Source organism: Orcinus orca, chromosome 6 (assembly GCF_937001465.1).
Source record: "Orcinus orca chromosome 6, mOrcOrc1.1, whole genome shotgun sequence".
In the NCBI taxonomy this organism is placed as follows: Eukaryota; Metazoa; Chordata; class Mammalia; order Artiodactyla; family Delphinidae; genus Orcinus; species Orcinus orca.
In genome coordinates, this window is record NC_064564.1 from 93450444 (window position 1) to 93471857 (window position 21414).

A 21414-nucleotide genomic window follows, 5' to 3' on the forward strand; every position below is an offset into this window, starting at 1 on the left:
CACCTGAGAGCGGAAGAAGACAGGAAAACTATAAAATGTGGACATAGTACTCAAAAATAGCTTGAATCCAGTTGAATTTAAATAGGACCTGATGCTTGGAAAAATTGATAAAAGTTTGTTTCTCCCAAGTTTCTCTTTCCATTGACATTTTCAGAGTCCTTTCTTCTTCCTCTCAAAAGATTCTGTTCTCTCTTTCTCTCTCCTTTGTTCTTTCCAGCTTTGTTAAAATGTGTTTCCAGTATACTGTAAATTGGAAAGGTTCTGATAAAATAAATCACCTTGTGGTTTAAATATATTTTCTTCATGTGCCACTTTGCTTCTTATCTTACTATTTTGGTCTTGTCTTCCAGCATTTTGCAGTACTGCCTAGTAGCTTGATCCTTTTGGAGATGTGTTGAAATGAATTATTTGTCAGTGTTTCCTAGCCAGAAATCTGAGTTTATTGTTCAAGAAAAATGCTTAACTGAGAGTTACTTGCAATTATTTTCTTAGTATATCCAAATAGTATCCAGATTATGGTTTGATTCCAAGTCAAAAACTAAATGTACTTTCCTAACCAGCTGCATGGACTCCAGGCTTGCCTCAGATACCTAACTGCTGACAGAGTAGGGAAAGATGACTTGGAAGATTAATTATTGGACTCGGAGTATGTTGTTAGATATTTGGAAACAATTCTTTTAATGTATATTATTTGCAAATATCTCATATTAAAGTGATTAAAGCAGATTAATATGAACAACTCATGGGGACAAAAAATATTGTAGGCTGAAATCTAGGCCATGAGTCCTTTTAGACTTCATTATCTTCAAAAAGAGTATTTTAAATACTAATATTTAAGTGATCATGTTGCAGTACATCAGCATGAGAATTGAACACAAAGCTATGTTAATTATTTACCAGCATTAGACAGTCTGAAAGTGAACAAGTAAAAATAGCACAAGTGGAAAAGGATTTTAGAACAAATTTTCACTAATTTTTTTTAACTGTTAGGAGTTTGGTTGATAGTAAATATATGCAGAAAGATCACCAGCAAATGAGTTCTGGATCATTAGCTTTATTTCTGGTTGAACAAGTAGCCAAAGCCCCAGCAGACTTGGTTTTTCTGCTAATAACTGGCTTGCAGAACACTGCATGGATCCCTTAGCAAAATTAATATTCCTACCAACTCTCCCTCTCCTCCGAATTTAGAACTTGAATTTTACCTATGAAAAGAGCTGAGTTTATGGGACATTTTCCAAGTCAATATAACTAACCAGCCACTTCATCCCAATCTTGCCACACGTAACTCAGTTGTCAGACAAGGAGGGAGGGAATGGTTACCTGCCCACAGGTGCTTACACTGGAGAAAAAAGTACAGAATAAGGTGAAAGGGAAACAGTCTTCTAGATTAGATCACAGATGAAAAGGGAGAAAGGATTTTGTGTATTTCCAACTTCTGACTCACAGTAACTCACCATTAGAATATTATTCAGCAGGTGTCAATCTCTGACCACTGGAAGGAGCAAATAAGGAGAGGGGTGGAAGCTCACTCAGTATTTTCAAGGGAGCAGAGGTAGTACTGGCAGAAACTCCTTCTGTGGCTGCAGTCAGGAATTCTGGGAGAGGAGAGGACCACCAACAAAAGCATGAAGGGAATTCCCTGGCGGTCCAGTGGTTAGGACTCTGTGCTTCCACTTCACGGGGCACGGGTTCGATCCCTAGTCGGGGAACTAAGATCCTGCAAGCTGCTCGGTGTGGCCAAAAAAAAAAAAGCATGAATGTTTCAGTTATGAAGGCAGTTTAAAAACAAGTCTAAATATTTAAGAATAGCTCAAACTATAACTTTTCACCTTTACTTCATTTGTAGGTGTTTATGTCTTACAGAAATGCAGTCTCCTATTATATAAATGTACTTAGTCATAGAGTACAGATGTATGTGGTACTGTATTCCATGGTTTTTTTTTTTTTTTGGGGGGGGGTACGTGGGCTTCTCACTGTTGTGGCCTCTCCCGCTGCGGAGCACAGGCTCCGGACGTGCAGGCTTAGCGGCCATGGCTTACGGGCCCAGCCGCTCCGCGGCATGTGGGATCTTCCCTGACCGGGGCACCAACCCATGTCCCCTGCATCGGCAGGCAGATTCTCAACCACTGCGCCACCAGGGAAGCCCTGTATTCCATGTTTATTTCAAGTTATTTACTAGGGTTTTGTGAAGAAGACTTTTAAATGATCATGTTTTTGGAAAAATAGTGCTTTTTATAAACATAAATATATGTATAGGAAATATAAAACTTCTAATGTTTGGAATCAACCAGTATGCAGTAGTTTTTTTTGAAATCTAGTATTTTTTGCCTAAGGGAAAATTGCACTTTGAAACAGTCTCTTATTTACTCTCTCTGACTGAGTCCCCTCCATTTCCCAAGTTAATCCTTAATATGGTATTTTTGGGGTGAAGGTAGAAGTCTTAGTAATATATTGTAAAAAGTATTAAATATTTGCCCCCTAGTCATTTTCAGATTGTCTGAAAGAAACATTGCAAAATTATCTGTCGCAAATCTAACAGGATAATCTGAAGTATGAAACAACGTGAACATATAGACATAACTTGAAAAGTTTCCTCAATGTTGCGTGGCATTCACGTTTTTACTAGGAACTCTATTGGACTTTACTGCAAATCAAAATCAAGATAAATCTTCTCCTGAAAATGTGACATCTAGCCTTTGTTACATTCATTCTTTTGACACTGTTAGTATATTTTTCTCTCAGCAGTTATCATTCAGAAACAGATATATTCTTATTTTTGTTGCTGTTTCAGTGCTCTGATTTTAACTAACTTTTCCCTTGCTACCTTTCTCTATTTCAGCCTGTATTTTGGAGAATTAGATTGTTAAAATGTTTAATTTATTTTAGAGAATTTAAAAAAGTCATTATCTACACATAAGACGGTTTAGGATGGAGTTTAGGGTTCAAAGATATCATTGTGCTCATCATTTTATAGATGAGATAATTGAGTCCTAAAAGAGTTAAGTGACTTGCTGGTTAATGTGATGGGCTGAAACTCAGAGCTCTTAAAACTTGGTCTAATGCTCCTTATTTTTAAAAAGTTAAAAAATTTCTGCTGGTTGGGAAGAAATTTGGAAATCTCAAATTTTGTTCTGTTTGGGTAAATGATTCATTGAGTACAGTAAGCAAGGTCTAAAACTTCTTTATTATTCCTATTTTAATTGTGTTTAGGAAACACTATTTAATTAGCTCCTCCATATATGGAACTATTTTAGAGTACTTTGCTTCTAATGTCTTTCTATAAAAGGAGAAAAATGAAGATATTAAGAAGAAATATAGAAACAATAAGATCTTAATCTTCAGAGGGCTGAAATAAATTCATGGAGGAAAGTAGTTTCTATATCTACTCATTGCAGATTGGGAAAAGATCTGGTTTAAATACTTTATATTTAATAGGTAGTGATAAAAAACCATTTGTGATTACTCCTCCATTATTATTACAGTTTTATTTAAGGAAGTTTGGTCTCAGGTGACAGATTCACATAACTGGTAAAATAAAGTGTCAGAATTGTAGGATTTATTTTAAATAACATTTGAGAGATGGAGGAAGGGAATCTCAGAGAGAGAGAGAAAGGAGCCATCTCTGATGATAAGAGAGAGAAATGAATTGTTGGCAAACAGGATTTCAGTAGAATATTGAAATCGAAATAGTGATTGAAATTGAAAATAGTGATGTTGAGCAAAGTAATATGACTAATGTTTCTTGAAGGCTTTCCAATAGTGTACACTGTCATAACCTAAAAATCTAAGTATTCACTGAGACCTCTTCATAATTCACAAAGTGGTATTATGTAGATACAAATAAATGTATTGGGGACAGAGCAGTGGTAAATCCTGGGATCAGGTGGTACTCATTAAGTAGAGATGTTTAATTGACAAAAATGCATCACTCTTGGAACTGAAACTTAGAGGAATCAAGCAACATATTAATGTATATCTTTTGGATAGCTTTCTGCTTTGGGAGAAGAAATTCCAGAAAAAAATTAAACAATCTATTTTCCAATTTAAGACATTTCTTGAAGTTGGGCCCTTATATTGAAATACCTGCATAATTTGAGACTTTCTATCCTTTTCTCATTGCACAGTATAACTTCTTCAACCTCTCCTGCATTTATACAGTGTATATACTATAATATTTGAACCTAAATGAAGGAGGAACCATGGAGGGTCTCCAGTTTTACCAACTGGGTGTATTTATATATATAAATACATGGGATACATATATAAATACATATATAAATACATGGGAACAATTTTTCCTAGATTATCTGGCTTTTCATCTATTTTCTGGTTTGTCATGAACAGCCTAGTATATTAAACAATAACATGAAAGCTTTACATGCGTGTGTACATGTGCACACTTGCACACAGATGCACTAAAAAAATGGCACCTTGCTAAATTAATACTAGACACAAAATTGAATCATTATGGTCAGTTTTAAAAACAGTAATGGTCTTTATATTGTTGGGTTATTTGGGAGTAACTGGTAAATAACATTCCTTTAACCAAGTTCTAAACCAATTGGGAAATAAGACAAAACAATAAAATTGATAAGAGGCCAAATAAAATGATGTTGGAGAATTTGGCTTATATCAATGGGCACACTTCCTAATATTGAATCCTAGAAGTAGACAGACTTACCCCACCCAGGGATGTAAGTACAGGGCTACCTCAGGTCTTTGTGTGTGAGGGGAGCCTGTTTCAATGAAACTTGCTGAATAGAGGGAAAGAACCGAATATGGAATATATGTTCTCTGTGGGCAAGCAAGCTGCCAGAAAGAGGGAAAGGTGCTGAGCTACTTATTTCTAGTTTGTCCTTCCAAACTCATAATCAGATTAAGTCATATCATCTTCCCAGGAGAAAATGAGGGAATAGAGAGCAAGGCTAGTGGCACTTTTCTCCATGTGTAAAGAAACATCAAGTGCAGAATTGAGTCTCCTCTTCCCCTCCTTTCACACTTGTATAAAAATCTTTGGTTATAATTCTAGCTATAATGACAATAATTTTTTAAAAATCAGTGTAATTAAATTTTTAAAGGTAAATTTGACATACAATATTAGTTTCTGATATATATGTAATTGACTTTTTTTAACATTTCTTATTCCTAGTACCAAAGTAGGTACTTTGTACTTTTATGTATGACTCATGGCATGTATTATAGATGCCACAGAATTGGGTTGTTTGCTGTAGTATCTGGAGCTTGGAATGCGTCTTTAGAAGCATTAAGGACCAAATAGAATGATTAGTATACAAGGTCATGGAGTTGATTATGATAGTGCTGGGATGTGCTCATTTTCTAAATCTCAATTCTGTTCTTTTTGTGTAGACAGGTATGCAGACCAGAATATTTTAGGATGGGTATAAAAATGACCAATACCAAGTAAGAACAATATTAGAACTGAAGAAGAGAGACAACAGAAACATTGCTGAATACATCTAATTAATGTTCAGTTAAATTTAGTAGTTATTAAATATTACTATGTGCCGAGCTTTATGCTAGACACTGGGGTTAGAATATCAAGCATAATAGCCATGTGTTGTTAATTATGATGGTCAGTGTGGGGAAAAATCCTTTTGTTGGACCTATTATATGGTATGTAAATTTAAAGGGGACAGCAGTTTCTGCATGTATTTTTCATCAATTTTCTGTGACATACAGCACTGAGTAATAGCTGTGCCCTCTTCCTAAACTTGTGCTAGCATTCTCAGAAAAAAAAAAAAGATAGCTTAAGTAGCGTAGGTTTAAGTTGGCAGCTTCTCTGAAGTCATCTGAGGGAAAGACCCTATTGCTAGAAGTGTTTCTTTGGTTTCTCCTTGTCTGAATTTTTGCCATTACAACTTCATTTTTTGGGGTAAAGGATTGTAGAACTGCAGCCTAGTTTTATATGTTAGCAGGCAAGCTCTCAGAATACAAAGTCCTTGCCCAGTGAAGGCAAGTAGAGAAAACTTGGAAGAACCATTTATGAAGTGGTGAAAGAGATCTCTGAAGAAAAATTGAAGAGCAGATTTGAAATGTATAAGAAAACCATCAGAATGCATAGAAATGTGTGCCCCATGAAGGAGGTTGATTGTTCTAGTTGAAGAGTGTCAGACTGAATGAAAGTGGAGGTGTGTGTTGATAATCTTAAGGTAAGAAAAAACATTTATAGTCATCTGGAATTAGTTTGAAGTGTTAAATTTTCCTCCTTATTTTAAGGTGATTTATATCGGGACTGGATTTCCAACTATAGTTCTAACATCACATTATGCAAGCTGATGTGAACTGTACAGATTTCTTGTAATTTATGTTTTGGTGAATATGAACTAATCTATTTCAGGGTTTTTAATCCTAACTTTTCTTGCATGTCACTGCCATTGAAACTTGCATGAAAAGCACTAACTGCCTTCTTTCTCTTCTCCCTGATTTGCTCCAAGGCTGCCAGACAGATCAAGGATAGGTATGGTATAAAACCTACGTTTTTATTTAAGTATCAACAGTGAAGTCAGAAATGAAATTCAAGAAGTTTCTTATTAGAATCTCGTTAGTTAAAATAAATACACCTAATGGCGAAGTGCAAAAAAAAAGAGAAAAAGTCTTCTGCATATATTCCGGAATAAACAGTATATCAGCAAGATTTTTAAAAAACATAGTTATTGACAATTATGTACTTCCAAAAGAATTTCATTTCTGGTATAATATAGTTTTAGTACAGTTCTTAATTAGCTATGCTAGTAGATGGGGAACCATTTTGAATAATTAAAAACATATATTCCTGAATGTATTTTTTGTTGTTCTTAAATTTTACCAATATAAGCGTGTCTTATTTTATGAGAAGTTACAGCCTTATTTCGTTCCTCAGGAGCTAAAGCTCTCCTTTTTCGCTCCCTCCTGCAGCTGACGCAGCCCCAATAAAGCCTTACCTGAATTTCTTGTCTGGCCTCTAGTCAATTTCTGTTGATCGGGGGAAGGCCAAGAACCCTGGTCGGTATCACAACCACAGCAACAAAAGCCAGCCTGATGATAACTCGTTATGTTTGTGATCTGTGCCTCAGATGTACTACTTGGACTCAACCTACTGGACCCACTGGGTCAATAAAGTCCTTAAAAGCCACACACACAAAACAAGAGCTATTGCTCTCCTACTTCACTGCTCTCCTGTTTAACACCTTTGTATTCTCATTCCATCTTGTTCCTGGTGCCATCTCTATTTCTAATGCCACTACTGTCTAGTTTGTGGGAGGAGAAGATTAAAGAAAATGATGATAGGCTTTGGCTTAAAGGTCTTTACCATTGGTAGAGCCAGGATTAGCACAGGTAATTTAGTATTTGCTGTAATGAATGTACGAAAGGGCTAAAAGAGCTGTTGGCAATTTTGGATTGGGTTATCACAGAACGGATGGTTTTGATCTGCTTGGCTAGTCACTGAGCATTGATTGTAGTGAAATTATCCCTTAAGATTTCTTCATTTGAGGAAAATGAAATTCTCTGAAAGGCACAGCTCTTCAAAGCACCACTCTGAGTCCTAGATTAAATTATTCATCAGATAATTCACAAAATTATTCTGTATGTATTATGTGAAAACCAGTGTTGTATTGTTAATCTTGGCTGAAGACTTCAACTCTTGTGTTTTTCTAGTGGCCTTTTATTTGACTAGAGGCAAGATTCACATGGCAGTCATAGCATTGTTAGCACAAATATTAATTTTTCTATTTTTTGCATATTTTTTAAAAATTAATTTTTATTGGTGTATAGTTGATTTACAATGTTGTGTTAGTTTCTGGTGTACAGCAGAGTGAATCAGTTATACATATACATACATCCACTCTTTTTTAGGTTCTATTCCCATGTAGGTCATTACAGAGTATTGAGTAGAGTTCCCTGTGCTATACAGTATTTTTCGTATATTTTATATCAGGGAGTGTTTAAAGACTTGGATTATTCTTATAAATCCTGGATGTAGAAAGGAGATTATGAGAGTTTGAAAGTGAAAAGTATTGGCTGTATGAGGAATGGATGCTAGGTAGGTCAGTTTTCTGGATAAGGTAAATTTGGGTTATGTGTGCTGGAATTTGCCGTAAGTAATCCATCTTCCACCCTGGCTAGAGTATTCTTCTGTTTAGCCACCTACTGCACAAAATCCTGCTCTGGTCCATGATTTTCTGGATTAGAAGTCACTTCCTAATCAGGCTTTGGGCCGTCCAAAGACTTTGAAAGAAACCTTGCAGTTATTTTCTCTTTGCAAAAATAAAACTAGGAGGAAGAGATCCTTGTGTTCAGCTTTACTGAACTATTTACTATTAGAAATGAACCAAATGGTACATATATACGATGGAATATTACTCAGCCATAAAAAGGAACGAAATCTGGTCATTTGTAGAGATGTGGATGGACCTAGAGTCTTTCATACAGAGTGAAGTAAGTCAGAAAGAGAAAAACAAATATCGTATATAACGCATATATGTGGAATCTAGAAAAATGGTAATATGAACGAACCTATTTGCAGGGCAGGAAGAGAAACGCAGATGTAGAGAATGGACGTGTGGACACGGCTGAAGGGTAGGGTGGGATGAATTGGGAGATTAGGTTTGACATAAATACACTACCATCTGTAAAATAGATAGCAGGTGGGAACTTGCTATAAAGCACAAGGAGTTCAGCTTGGTGCTGTGTGATTACCTAGATGGGTGGGATGGTCGGGTGAGGGGGGTCCAAGAGGGAGGGGATATATGTATACATACAGCTGATTCACTTCATTGTACAGCAGAAACTAAGACAACATTGTGAAGCAATTATACTCCAGTAAAAACAAATGGGCAAGGTGAATTAAAACATTCCTAACCACATGGAACCTGTAATGTAGAGACGTATCTGTGGATTTTAGATTGTTAGTTTGGGCTTTGAGGCACAGTTGTCTAAATATATTCAGTTTAAAAATAAAAAGTCCAGTCTTTTGGAAAATTATAGCATTGTTGTACATCTAACTTGATTTATGGAGACTGAAATTTTCATTGCCTAGAAAATAAAGGTCATTATTCTTTTTTTAGGCTTTGATAGGCCTTTCTGATATATCTTTAGGGGATATAATTTTTCTTTGAGGCCATAGTGATATTTTTCACCCAGGTTTATCTTGAAGAGTGTACATACTATACTTTTATTTGTTGGGTTTTTTTTTAATTGAAGTATAGTTGATTTACAATGTTGTGTTAATTTCTGCTGTGCAGGAAAGTAATTCAGGTATACATAGACGTATACATTTTAAAATATTATTTTCCATTACGGTTTATCAAAGGAGAGGCCATAATGGTTAAATCAAGTTTTACAGATAAAGTTTCAGGTTTAAATTCCTTAAAATACTTTCAGATATTTTTCTCAACAGTTCTCAACAAACTTTTAAATCATCAGGTTTAGAAGCAACCAAGTAAGTTCAAACCTGTTCATTGATTCAGTGGGCATTTACCAAGTACCTATATGAATATAGCTCTTTAAGAAGTCTTTAAATCGAAAGATACTTGGGACTGCCAAGAACAACATATGTAAGATTTAGCCTTTGTTCCTAACTTCTTCTTGATGTGATCTGAAATTTTATTATTGAGAACCAAGAGCTTAAAGTAATAATGTGTGAAATGCTCAGCATTATACTTGCCATTCAGTTAAGTGTGAGTTCCCTTCTCCATAAATTGTTTTTTAGTATAGCACTTCCTTTTTTTTTAAATTAAAGCGTTGTTGATTTACAATGTGTTAATTTCTGCCGTACAGCAAAGTGATTCAGTTATACATATATATACATTCTTTTTTTATATTCTTTTCCGTTATGGTTTATCACAGGATATTGAAGGTAGTTCCTGTGCTATACAGTAGGACCTTGTTGTTTATCCATTCTATTGATATATATAATAGTTTGTATCTGCTAACTCCGAATTCCCACTCCATCCCTCCACAACCCCTTCTCCCCCCTTGACAACCACAAGTCTGTTCTGTCTGTCTGTGTGTCTATTTCTGTGTTGTAGGTAAGTTCATTTGAGTCATATTTTAGATTCCACATATAAGTGGTATCATATGGTTATTTTTTTCTCTCTGACTTCGCTTAGTATGATAATCTCTAGTTCCATCCATGTTGCTGCAAATGGCATTATTTCGTTCTTTTTTTATGTCTGAGTAGTATTCCATTGCATATGTGTACCATATCGTCTTTATCCTTTCGTTGGTCAATGGACGTTTAGGTTGTTTCCAAGACTTGGCTATTGTGAATAGTGCTGCCATGAACATAGAGGTGCACGTATCTTTTTGAATTATAGTTTTGTCCAGATACATGCCCAGGAGCAAAATTGCTGAATCATCTGGCAACTCTGGTTTTTTGAGGAACCTCTATACTGTTCTCCATAGTGGCTGCACCAATTTACATTCCCACCAGCAGTGTAGGAGAGGGTTCCCTTTTCTCCACACCCTCTCCAGCACTTGTTATTTGTAGACTTTTAATGATGGCTATTCTGACCAGTGTGAGGTGGTGCCTCATTGTAGTTTTGATTTGCATTTCTCTAATTATTAGCGATGATGAGCATTTTTTCATAGCACTTCCTTCTTGATAAATAGATCAGCTGCTGTTCACTCTTTGTTACTACTAAAGTGACTACTTTCCTAGTTTTAAGATGAAAGAAAATGACTGAATACAGCAACAGTGTGACATTTTTCATCCCCAAGTAACTGAATACAGCAATATGTTTGATACCTTTCATACCATTGATCTTTAGGGTAGTTTGGTAGATCTGAATGACTAGGCCTGATATTCCCTTTGTTCCTGCAGCTCTATTTACTTCCTCTGCCAAATTCTGTACTAGGAGGGCAACATTCATGAATAGCATTTTTGTGTCATTTTTTGACCAAAGATAATAAGGAGAGTTACTTTGTGATACATGTGGAAATCTACTGTAATATGAAAAATTGAAATTTGAGATAAAATAACAAATGAATAGAATATGAGAATTTCTTTTAATCTCTAGTTTTAATTGACAGAACAATTTTCCCCTGCTTTGGGTAAAATGATGTCTGGTATGGCTTCTTCCTTTCTTTGTTTTGTATACCACATTCATCTAAAATATATTTATTGAGTTTCTGTTATTTCCATGGCATATGGTTTCACAGGGCTTTCTTCTTGTCTCCTTCCATTCAGTTGATGTTGATAGATCAGAGTGACACCTACTAGCATGGTATTCAAAATTGTAATTTTACTTCTCTCCTTTCTCATCCATGGCCTATAGCAGCTACCAAGCTATGCAGTATTTGGTCAGTGTACCTCTACTTTTATTTAAGGACACATGGAATGGCTGTGACAACTAGGCAGAATGTTTGAATCAGGGTATATTTACAGTTCATTATTTGGCATATGAAAAGGGGTGAGGCTGGCATCAGGAAATCAGATTGAGTGTACAGAGGTTCAGATGATTGTTGGGTCTGTTAAAGATGATTTATCTTGGATATTTGTCTCTTGAGTTATTTGTAATTTTATGCAATTTTGTAAAACTGGCTGGAGGAAAGTTCTTTAAGGGTTATCTTAAATGTCTTTAAATTTAAAAACATTTTACAGTTTTTTATTAAGTTAATTTTCAAAAGATCTAAAAGCAATAGCTTCTGAAATCACTAGAGTGAAGTAAGTTCTATCTGTTCGTTTTATAAGTTAAATATGATACGATACTTCCCATTCTTTTATTTTTAAAAGAATGTTTATGTTTGTGTTTTCTGTAGAGTGACAATGGCTTCAGCTTTCCGCCTTTCTTTGAAACCAAAGGTCAGTGACAGCATGACTCATTTAATGGTGGATTTTTCTCAGGAAAGACAGATATTGCAAACTTTGAAGTTTTTGCCAGGTAAGTTAGTACATATATTACATGTAAAGTTATTTAAAAAACCTTTTTTTTCCTTCAAGATTTTTCTGTAATGAACATTAGAATGTAAATATTAAGGAAGTATAGTGTGATTTTTTTTCTTCATTCAGCTAAGGAATAACTGAATTTGCTAGTCTTTATTTTTAGATAATTATTTTACTGATAGTAAAGATTCCATTTTAAGAACCCAAGAAAGGGATACCTTTTGTTGCTAGTTTGGCAGAGAGAAGCAATATGCCATGGTGGTTCACAGTGAGTCGTGGGGCCAGACTTCTAGATTTGCATCCTGGCTGCCGCTTACTTGCTGTGTAGCCTTAACAAGTTATTTAACTCTCCCTCATTCTCTTCATCTTTAAAATGTGATGTTATCCTTCTGGGGTTTTTATAAGGATTAAATGAACTGAGACCTCTAAAGCACTTGAAATAGTACCTGGCACACAGTTAACACGCAGTGAAAGTTAACGGTTATTATTACCATTATTGTGGTGGTTGCTGGTTCAGATGGAATTTTATTTCCAGTAGTAATGTGTTAACATTGGTTTATTAGAGTATTAGTACGAGGGTATTCCAGCAGTCAGAACCATTTGAAATTGAGTCCCAAGTTATTGTCCACAAGTGTGAAAGAGCCAGTTAAGGACCTTTCGGTTATTATTCTCTTTTTACTAACATCAAGTAATGTGGTTAAGTTGATAGCTAAAACAATTTGGACGTGGTGATTTGGGGGATCAGGAAATCTCTTGAAAGCAAAGTGTTTTACTTACAGGTTTATGGTTTTTGGAGGTTAGCTGTTTTTGAGTAGAGAATGTTGATCATATGAAACCATTCTTTTCTTCTCTGAAGATTTAGTCCAGGACTTTAGAATATGATTGGAAAGACAAAGTTAGTAGTCATGAAACTATAATGGAACTAGTAATGGTAGTACAAGTGAAGTATTAACTTGTGTTGTATAGATCAGAAGTTCTAGAGGAGTTTAGAGAAGGAAAAGATGAGAGAAGGAATCATAGTTGTAGAGGAAGGAAGTATACATACTTGTCAGTGGATACCTATCTGTAAATTGGCCTTTCAGAATTCCTAACCATTATATTTTCATTCACACTACTACTCAATTCAGAAGGAGAGTCAGGAGTGGTAGATTGTGAATATACACATGAGTAGTAGTAGTTTGATTTTTTAAAAAAACTACTAAAAAAGAAGTCTTCTCACCATTACTTTCCTTGATTTTCAGTGATGGCTTAACAAACCAAGGCCATGTCTGCCGTACAGTCAAGTAGATTGCATGCACAGTTAGGATTTCCTCTTTTGCAAACTGTTAAGACAGTCTGAAGGAATGAGGTATAATGAAAAGCAAGAAATCCTTTTGTGGAGGAGTTTCATCCTGAAGGAAGGTATAATAGGTTGTTAAAATTTATGAAAGGTGAATTCATATTACTAATTTTTTGTATTCTACTAGAGCATAAAAATTTCCTATAAGATCCAATCAGATTAACTTAAAAGTGAATACCTTCATCCCTTAATAATTCCTTCTATAAACACTGCAAAAATCAACTCTATACTGAATTATGTATAGTAATGAGTTTTGGACTTATCTGAGCCTGCACATTGTAAGTGATGATGATGGATGATAATAATTACAGTCATTTTCTTCTGCTGTAAGCCATTATTTATACATTGCAACTTAGAGTTTATATCCTTTCTGAGCCTCTGCAGCCAAGAAGAGAAACATGTTTGTGGCAGTATTGATGTCAGTTGTCCTTTTACATTCACATGCAGAGAAAAACATTAGCAGAATTCTTACACCAATGTCCACACAATTTAACTGTTGCTTTATGGAAGTTGCTGTGAATTGCTTTCCATTCTCATTTCTAAAGAGAGTTCTGCCTTTCCTAATATTTTTATATTACAAGTTTACGAACATTCATCTTCCCCTGAACTTTTATCCCACATTTGTTGAAGCTCTTCTCTTACTTCTGTTTAGAATATTGGGTGAACTTCCTACATATCAGATCCAAGTCACTCTTTTTTTTTTTTTTTTTTTTTTTTGCGGTACACGGGCCTCTCACTGTTGTGGCCTCTCCCGTTGCGGAGCACAGGCTCCGGACGCGCAGGCTCAGCGGCCATGGCTCACGGGCCCAGCCGCTCCGTGGCATGTGGGATCTTCCCGGACCGGGGCATGAACCCGTGTCCCCTGCATCGGCAGGCAGACTCTCAACCGCTGCGCCACCAGGGAAGCCCCCAAGTCACTCTTAATTTGACCTACCACTCTTTTTTTTAAATTTAATTTTTATTTTATTTTGGAGTATGGTTGATTTACAGTGTTCTGTTAGTTTCAGGTGTAAAGCAAAGTGATTCAGTTATCCATACGCATATATCCATTTTTTCAGATTCTTTTCCCATATAGGTTATTACAGAATATTTGACTTAAATTATCTAAATTTTCTTTTTCCCTCCCAAGTTTGCTTTCTTCTGGGGCCATTATTCACAAGAAAGAAGAATCTTCTTGCTAGTACATTCTTACTGGAATGGTAGCTGAATTTGGGAGATAGATAGTGGGGAGTTAGCTGGACCCACTTACAAATTAAGTGATTCTGTCTGTATATAAGCCTCTTGGGACATTCAGTACAGGTTTTAACTCAGCAAAACTATAAAATTACTACATGCCATAGGCCGTTACATTTCCTCACATGTAGGCACTGCACAGCATATTAAATTTATGAATGCCTGTATCTCTTCCCATAGCAATGAATAGTAGTCTGTATTGCTTATATTCCGGTAACAAGAGACTAACATCTGTAATGTATTATAGGGACGAAACCCCTACAGACAGATGAAGGAAATTAATCATAATGAGAAATGATAAGTATTTCTTTGTTTGTTGTCTTACTGATAAGATATATTAGATTCCAAGTATTTATTGTACAATTACACACATGCAGTAGTTCAACTTTGAAGACTATAGCTAATGGAGATCAATTGTCCCACCTCTCTCCTTTCCTCCCTTTCTTACTAGTTAGGCTTGAAGATTTAAAATGTATATCAAATTCCTTTCATCTTGGTCTTGATTATTGTATCTAAGATATTTGGTTTACTTTGTTCTTTGTTAGGTCTCACATTGCTTTGAATTTTCATGTATAGAATTCCTTTGTTATTATAGTTTTTTAAAAAATTAATACTTTGTTTTTTAGAACACGTTTAGGTTTATGGAAAATTGAACAGGTAATACAGAGTTACCATATGCTTCCCCTCCTCCCCCACATACAGTTTCCATGGTTATTAATGTCTTGCATTAGTGTAGTACTTTTGTAGTAATTGATAAATTATTATTAGCTAAAGTCCACAGTTTACATTAGGGTTCACTCTGTGTTATACAGTTCTACGACTTTTGATAAATGGATCATGTCATGTATCCACCACTACCTTATCATACAGAATAGTTTCACTGCCCTAAAATTCCCTTGTACTCTGCCTGTTCATCCCTTGTATCCTGCAGTCTTGCTATAAGCTTGTTAGTTCCAGGAATTTTTCTGTTGATTCTTTGAGATTTTCTACATAGACAATCATGTCATCAGCAAACAAAGACAGTTTTATTTCTTCCTTCCTAATTTGTATATGTTTTACTTCTTTTCCTTGTCTTATAGCATTTAGCTAGAACTTCCAGTACAGTGTTGAGTAGGAGTGGAGAGAGGGGATGTCATTGCCTTAGGGGAAAAGTATCTAGTTTCTCAACATTAATGTTAACTGTAGTTTTTTTTGTAGATGTTCTTTATCAAGTAAAGTTCCCTAGTTTACTGAGAGCTTTTGTCATGAGTGAATGTTGGATTTTGTAAAATATTTTTTTCTCCATCTATTGATATGATCATATAATTTTTCTTCTGATCATCTGATTTTTCTTCTACTGATGTGATAGTTTACATTAACTAGTTTAGAATGTTGAACCAACCTTACATACTTGGAGTAAATCTTTTAAAACTTTTTTTTAGCAACAAAAGGTTTAAATACAGTACTTGCACAGTTTCACACATTTCAGACCCATCTGTATCACTGGAGGACCACATTCTCCAGTTAGCCTGGTATTTAAGTGGAACATCTGTTAGTGTTGAGGAGCTATGGAAAACCTCTTTCATGGAAAAGAAATTGATTAATGTTCATTCATGTTAATTGTGATTCATTTACCTCAGTTTGTTTTAATGAATCATAGAACTCTTTGGAGAAACATTTAAAAATGCTTAAATATTTTGTGGGGTTGCGGAGTTCATTTTCAGTGTTGAGAAATTACAGTTATTTTATAAACTAGGTTTTTTAAATACATTGAAAATACCTTGAATTATTTTAATCTTTGGATTCAAAGCAAGTTATTTTATTTTGTCAATAGTGATTTAATTTATATTCTCCAGCTGTTTGAAATAGCAGATTAAAAACGTGTTGAGAAGTAACAAATCATTCTTGATTCTTTATTCTTAGCATGTTTGAATTGCTTTTTGCTAACTAGGGTTTTAATATACTTTGAATAAGTCTATGAAAAACTTTGAAATATGAATTTTAAAACAGAGCTAGAAAAATGGTTATTTTGCATTTATAAGGTATCCCTTCTCTTAGCCTGATTCAATTGAACAGTTTAAAAGCGACATGAAAAGCATAATTTGAATGACAAACATAAATACTGGATTAGTACTATAGTGAGAAACGAGCTTTTTTTTTTTCTTCAGTCCCCAAAGCTCCAGAGATAGATCCAATAGAGTGTTTGGTGGCTGACAATTCTGTAACAGTAGCTTGGAGAATGCCAGAAGAAGATAATAAGATTGATCATTTTATACTGGAATATAGGAAAACTAATTTTGATGGACTTCCACGTGTAAAGGATGAGCGATGCTGGGAGATAATTGATAATATTAAGGGTACTGAATATACACTATCAGGTAAGATGACTGCATTTCATGAATCTCATTCTCGGAAGATAGATGTAATTGTGAAAAATATTTTGAATTACATTAAAAGATGAAATTATTAAGTTTCTTTAGCCAAGCTGACTTTTTGTATATTTATTATGGAAATGAATTTCTCTTAAAATATCAAGAAAACCTTCATTTTCATTACTTCTGGATATTTGCAATCTGGTAAAACAGTGTATTTAAAACAAACATGAAAGGATGTTCTGGAAACTGTATTTCAGAGTGACATTTAATTTTTACCTTGGTTTTCTAACAATAAAAAAAGCTGTCAATTTTCTAGATGTATACACTACCCTGCATTTCAGTGATACTGTAAAGACTTGCCTTTACCCTTTTCTGATAACCTTCACGATAATACTTAAAGTTAAGCTGTGACTTGGTATTAGAAATTTGTGTGTTGGCCTTTTGATAGTCTTTAAAAACATATCTGCATGTATAGGGGACTTTGGGTATTTGAAATGGCCAAATGTTGCCTGAGTTGTTCAATATTTGTTTTATGTGAGCAGTAACAGTAACGTTACCATTACTGAGCACTTACCATTTGTCAGGAGCTGGGCTGAAGTGTATTACACAGTACATCTCATTTAATCAGTACAATACATCTCATTTAGTCTTTACGGTGAAGAGGTTGGTTTTCTCTTTTCTATTTTAACAGATACAAAACTGTGGCTCCGTCAAGTTGTTGAACGTCCCGTAGCTAGTAATTTTTGGATTGAGATTTTAATCTAGACCTGACAGACTTCAAAGTTTTTCTGTTAATCCTTATGCTTCACTTTCTCTTTAAATTCATTTTTCACATATGAAACAATGCGTCATAAATATAAAAATTCTATAGTGTCTACTTTCCAGAAATTGAATATGTTATTTTAAACTGTAGTGTCTCTCCATGAATGAAACCTTACTTATAATGAGGCTTGAGAGTATCTTTTTGTTGCTAGGTTTAAAAAGCCCAGTGATAAACTGTATAATTTATTTTGAAGAAAATCATAGATAAATCATGATTTCTCTTATTTCAGGCATTATCACCCTTTTAACATAAATCTGTACCCTTCCTGAGTAAAAAGATAGTTCTAGGGAGGGAAAAATGTCTGTTTGAAGGTTCATACTCGTACTTTTGGAGTAGATTCCTTTACTTTTCATATCTGAAAGCCATTTTTCATTTTTTCAGGCCTAAAGTTTGATTCAAAGTATATGAACTTCAGAGTGCGGGCTTGTAACAAGGCTGTGGCTGGAGAGTATTCTGATCCAGTGACTCTAGAGACCAAAGGTAAGATCAGTAGCTACTTGTACAGCATGAAACAGAACTTGACATCAGTAATTATTCCAGACTTCGTGACAGGAAACATTTCATGTATAGTTGCCTTCCTTCCCCACCTTGATTCACCCCCACTTCCCCCACCACCCCGCAAAGGAATTCTCAGCAGGAGGAATTTTAAGATGGGAAAATTAGGACTACAGTAGTGGTTTTCATTAGTTTTTCTTTTACCGTGGTATTCAGATGGGTAAAATAGACTGATGATGGTGTTATGTTCTCTCATGCATACTTACTTTACAAATTTCAGTCTAGTATAAATACATTCGCATGATTGGAGTTTGCCCAGAGTTTTCCCAGAGAATGGATTGTGACTCAATAATGGGGAAGTACGTATTCAGTTTAGTTCAGGTTCTTTTTGTTTTCTAAAATCTTATTGTAGAAATTAACCTATATAATGTTTACAAAGCTCACAAGTCTTCATTTGATCATTGAAACCATCTTGAGAGATCAGTAGAATAGATATTATTGATATCCATTTTGCAGGTGAAGAAAGTGAAGTTAGTTAAAGTCTGTTCCTAGAACTAGCTTGGAAAGTTGTGAATAAGAATCGATTTACAAGTTCTGTGCCAGCCCTTATTGTGGACCTGGAATGTAAGTGCTTCTAGTCTCTGAGAACAGTTTGGATTTGTTGTAGAATAACATATTTAAACACAGAAGATTTTTCAGGTATTTACCAATTTGAAGGCCACAATGCTAGAGGTCTTTCCAATCGTGAGGTGATAATTGACTCAGTTTACTTCCAGAATCAGATTCTACACATTGTTGTTAGATAGTTGGGCCTTAGAGTGTTCCACTGACCTCTAGTTCATATAGCATTTAAATAGGGTTTGAATGCCAGAAGTTTGATGTGATTTGGAGGCTGATATAAAAATATCATATTAGAATAAAACAAGATATGAGGTTCATAAGTTATTGACAAGACAAACTCATAAGAATATGTTTGCAACAGAAAGATTAAAAGAAACAAAACTAAGTCAAAGTAATTTGGATTAGCAAATGTTTTTATTTGAGAACTACAGATAACTTAGCCAAGAAATGCAATTATTTAGAATTACTTGTTAACAAACTGAGATGATACTGTGGTTTCTTTAGAGATTTTTACCATTTCATAAATAGTCATATTTACAGGCAGATAATCCTTCCTACATAACTTGAACTGATTTTAGCCCTTGTCAGGTAAAATTGCATTATTATTAATATCCTCCCTCAAGAATATTATATGTTTTTTATTTCTTTTGTTCTCATTTACTTTTTATGTTTAGTGACCAAACTTGGGCCTAAATGTGGTGAATTGTACATTTCCATTCAAATTCCGTAGATTCAGGAAAATGAATAACTGGCTTGTAGCTTCCTTGGAGCTGGGCTGTCTGCTCCTGTTAGCAATGTCTAGATTTTACCAGTCAAATTCTTGGTCTTAGGGTTTGTAGGGAAAGACTAAGTTGATTCTAGTCCTTTTGAGCAGTTCTCTCTGCGGGGTAAACCCCCTGGGGTTGGGTTAGACTGATACTAAACGCTGTGGCCCACTGAATCTTCTGGGACCTTCTGGGAGACTCAGAGTAAAAGTATCTCTTAAGAAACTATGGGTCACAGGTTTTCTAGGGTTATTCCATACCACTGGAGTGGCCACTAATGACAACAGGAGCTCCAGAGAAAAGTCAGATTTTTTAAATGCTGTGTTAAACAGTTATTTACTAATTTTTTGACTTGTTGCAGCCCTTTTTGACCAAACAGTAGAAATAAGTATATGAGCAAAGAACTGGAGGGCAAGGGAGGGAGATGGAGATTTAATAGTTGAGGCCTACCAAAACTTCATATCCTGCCACTTGTGGTGCTTGGTGTGGAAAATAGTGAACATTGTTAATATCTGTCTCTCCAGTTGTATGTAACCTCTATTTCTTCTGTTATTGGAATTGTCAAAAGTGATGAATAATATTTCTTATGACCAGAATTTTTAAAGTACATTATCCCTTACTTCCTTGTAAAGGTAAATGATGTGATATTAATCACCAATTACTTTCTAGCCTCAAATGTTAGTGTCTATGATATAATTTTACAGTGCCTAGAAAGCAGCCACCAACACAAACTAAACACATGAAACATATCTGTGTCTGTGTTCTAATTTTTTTGGTACTTTGTTTTCACACTTTTAAAGATGTGGAAACTAATATCTGGCTATATTACAGGGCTTATATGAGAGACAGGACTAAAATTTGAGCCCTCACTTTTGAGGCCAGTCTTTTATTTGCTTTTAAACTGCATGGTATTAACCCTCTTACCTTAGGGAGCCTCTATGATTTAGTTGAGGCCTCATAAAGGGACAGTGTCCAAAAAAGAAGAGATAAAAGGTTGCACCCCTGGGACTGGAACCCATGCTTTACTGTTTGGGTGCTGTGGTATTTGATAAATTTGGTCTCAAGCGGCTTGGGGGTGATACCTGTTTTTGCTACCCTTGACTCTACTCATCTCTCCATCATGAAACACAGGGAATAGCTTTAGGATTTGTTTCTTCCCTTAGGATTTTAACAGGCAGCTGGGAGTGATGGCACCTTAGAGTTATATCCAATTTTTCTTTCTCTCAAAAATGCAGATGCCCTCACATATATTAACTAATAACTAATATAGAGGTTAACCCTGTTTTCTTAAGGCAGTTCATTCTTGGTAATACAGGGTCTCAGTTTTGCTTAATCCTAACTTTTTAGTAACCCACCTGTTGAGGAATTCTGTTTCCATTTTTACTGAAAAGCTGCATTATTTTGTCTTTCAGTAAGCTCTTATCTGTTTACATGCAGATTTTGAAAGCTATTAACTTTTTTGCATATAGTATGACATTTTCTAAAAGTGGTTATGGTCAGTAGATTTGTATTTAGAATATTTAAAATACACTGAGCAATGGGTCAGATGCATAGGTAAAATTAAAGTGCTCGTTACGAAACAGTAGAGTATAAAAGGATTCTTGATTCACTAGGTAAGCACTAGGTTCTCTATATGAATATTTGTTGTTTGATGATGTATATTTCACAGACACACTGAAACCTTAGCTAAATCACGTATTATCCTTAAGTGAAATGGGGTATTGTAAAGGAATATTTCTTCACTGAGTACTTACCAGAAATTTAAATTTTTGGAGGGAAGTATAACTAATAAGCAGATTTATTGGTAACTATGTAGTAGATAATACCTTGCCTAAGACCCAGTTAGGGTCTTAGGATATTAAATAGGAAGAACTGTGCATTACTCAGCTGTGAATCAATAC

General features: G+C 35.0%; 1 protein-coding gene across 4 annotated transcripts in view; it reads left to right on the forward strand.

Annotated features, from left to right (window-relative positions):
* Positions 1-21414, forward strand: part of FSD1L (fibronectin type III and SPRY domain containing 1 like) — a 70466-nt gene that overhangs the window by 25202 nt on the left and 23850 nt on the right. For all 4 annotated transcript variants that reach the window (XM_049710970.1, XM_033431235.2, XM_033431232.2 and 1 more), the window contains exons 5-8: positions 6456-6478; positions 11761-11882; positions 16604-16813; positions 18015-18113. In XM_049710970.1, the coding sequence (XP_049566927.1) occupies positions 6456-6478; positions 11761-11882; positions 16604-16813; positions 18015-18113 (454 nt within the window). The remainder of the gene's footprint in view (positions 1-6455; positions 6479-11760; positions 11883-16603; positions 16814-18014; positions 18114-21414) is intronic.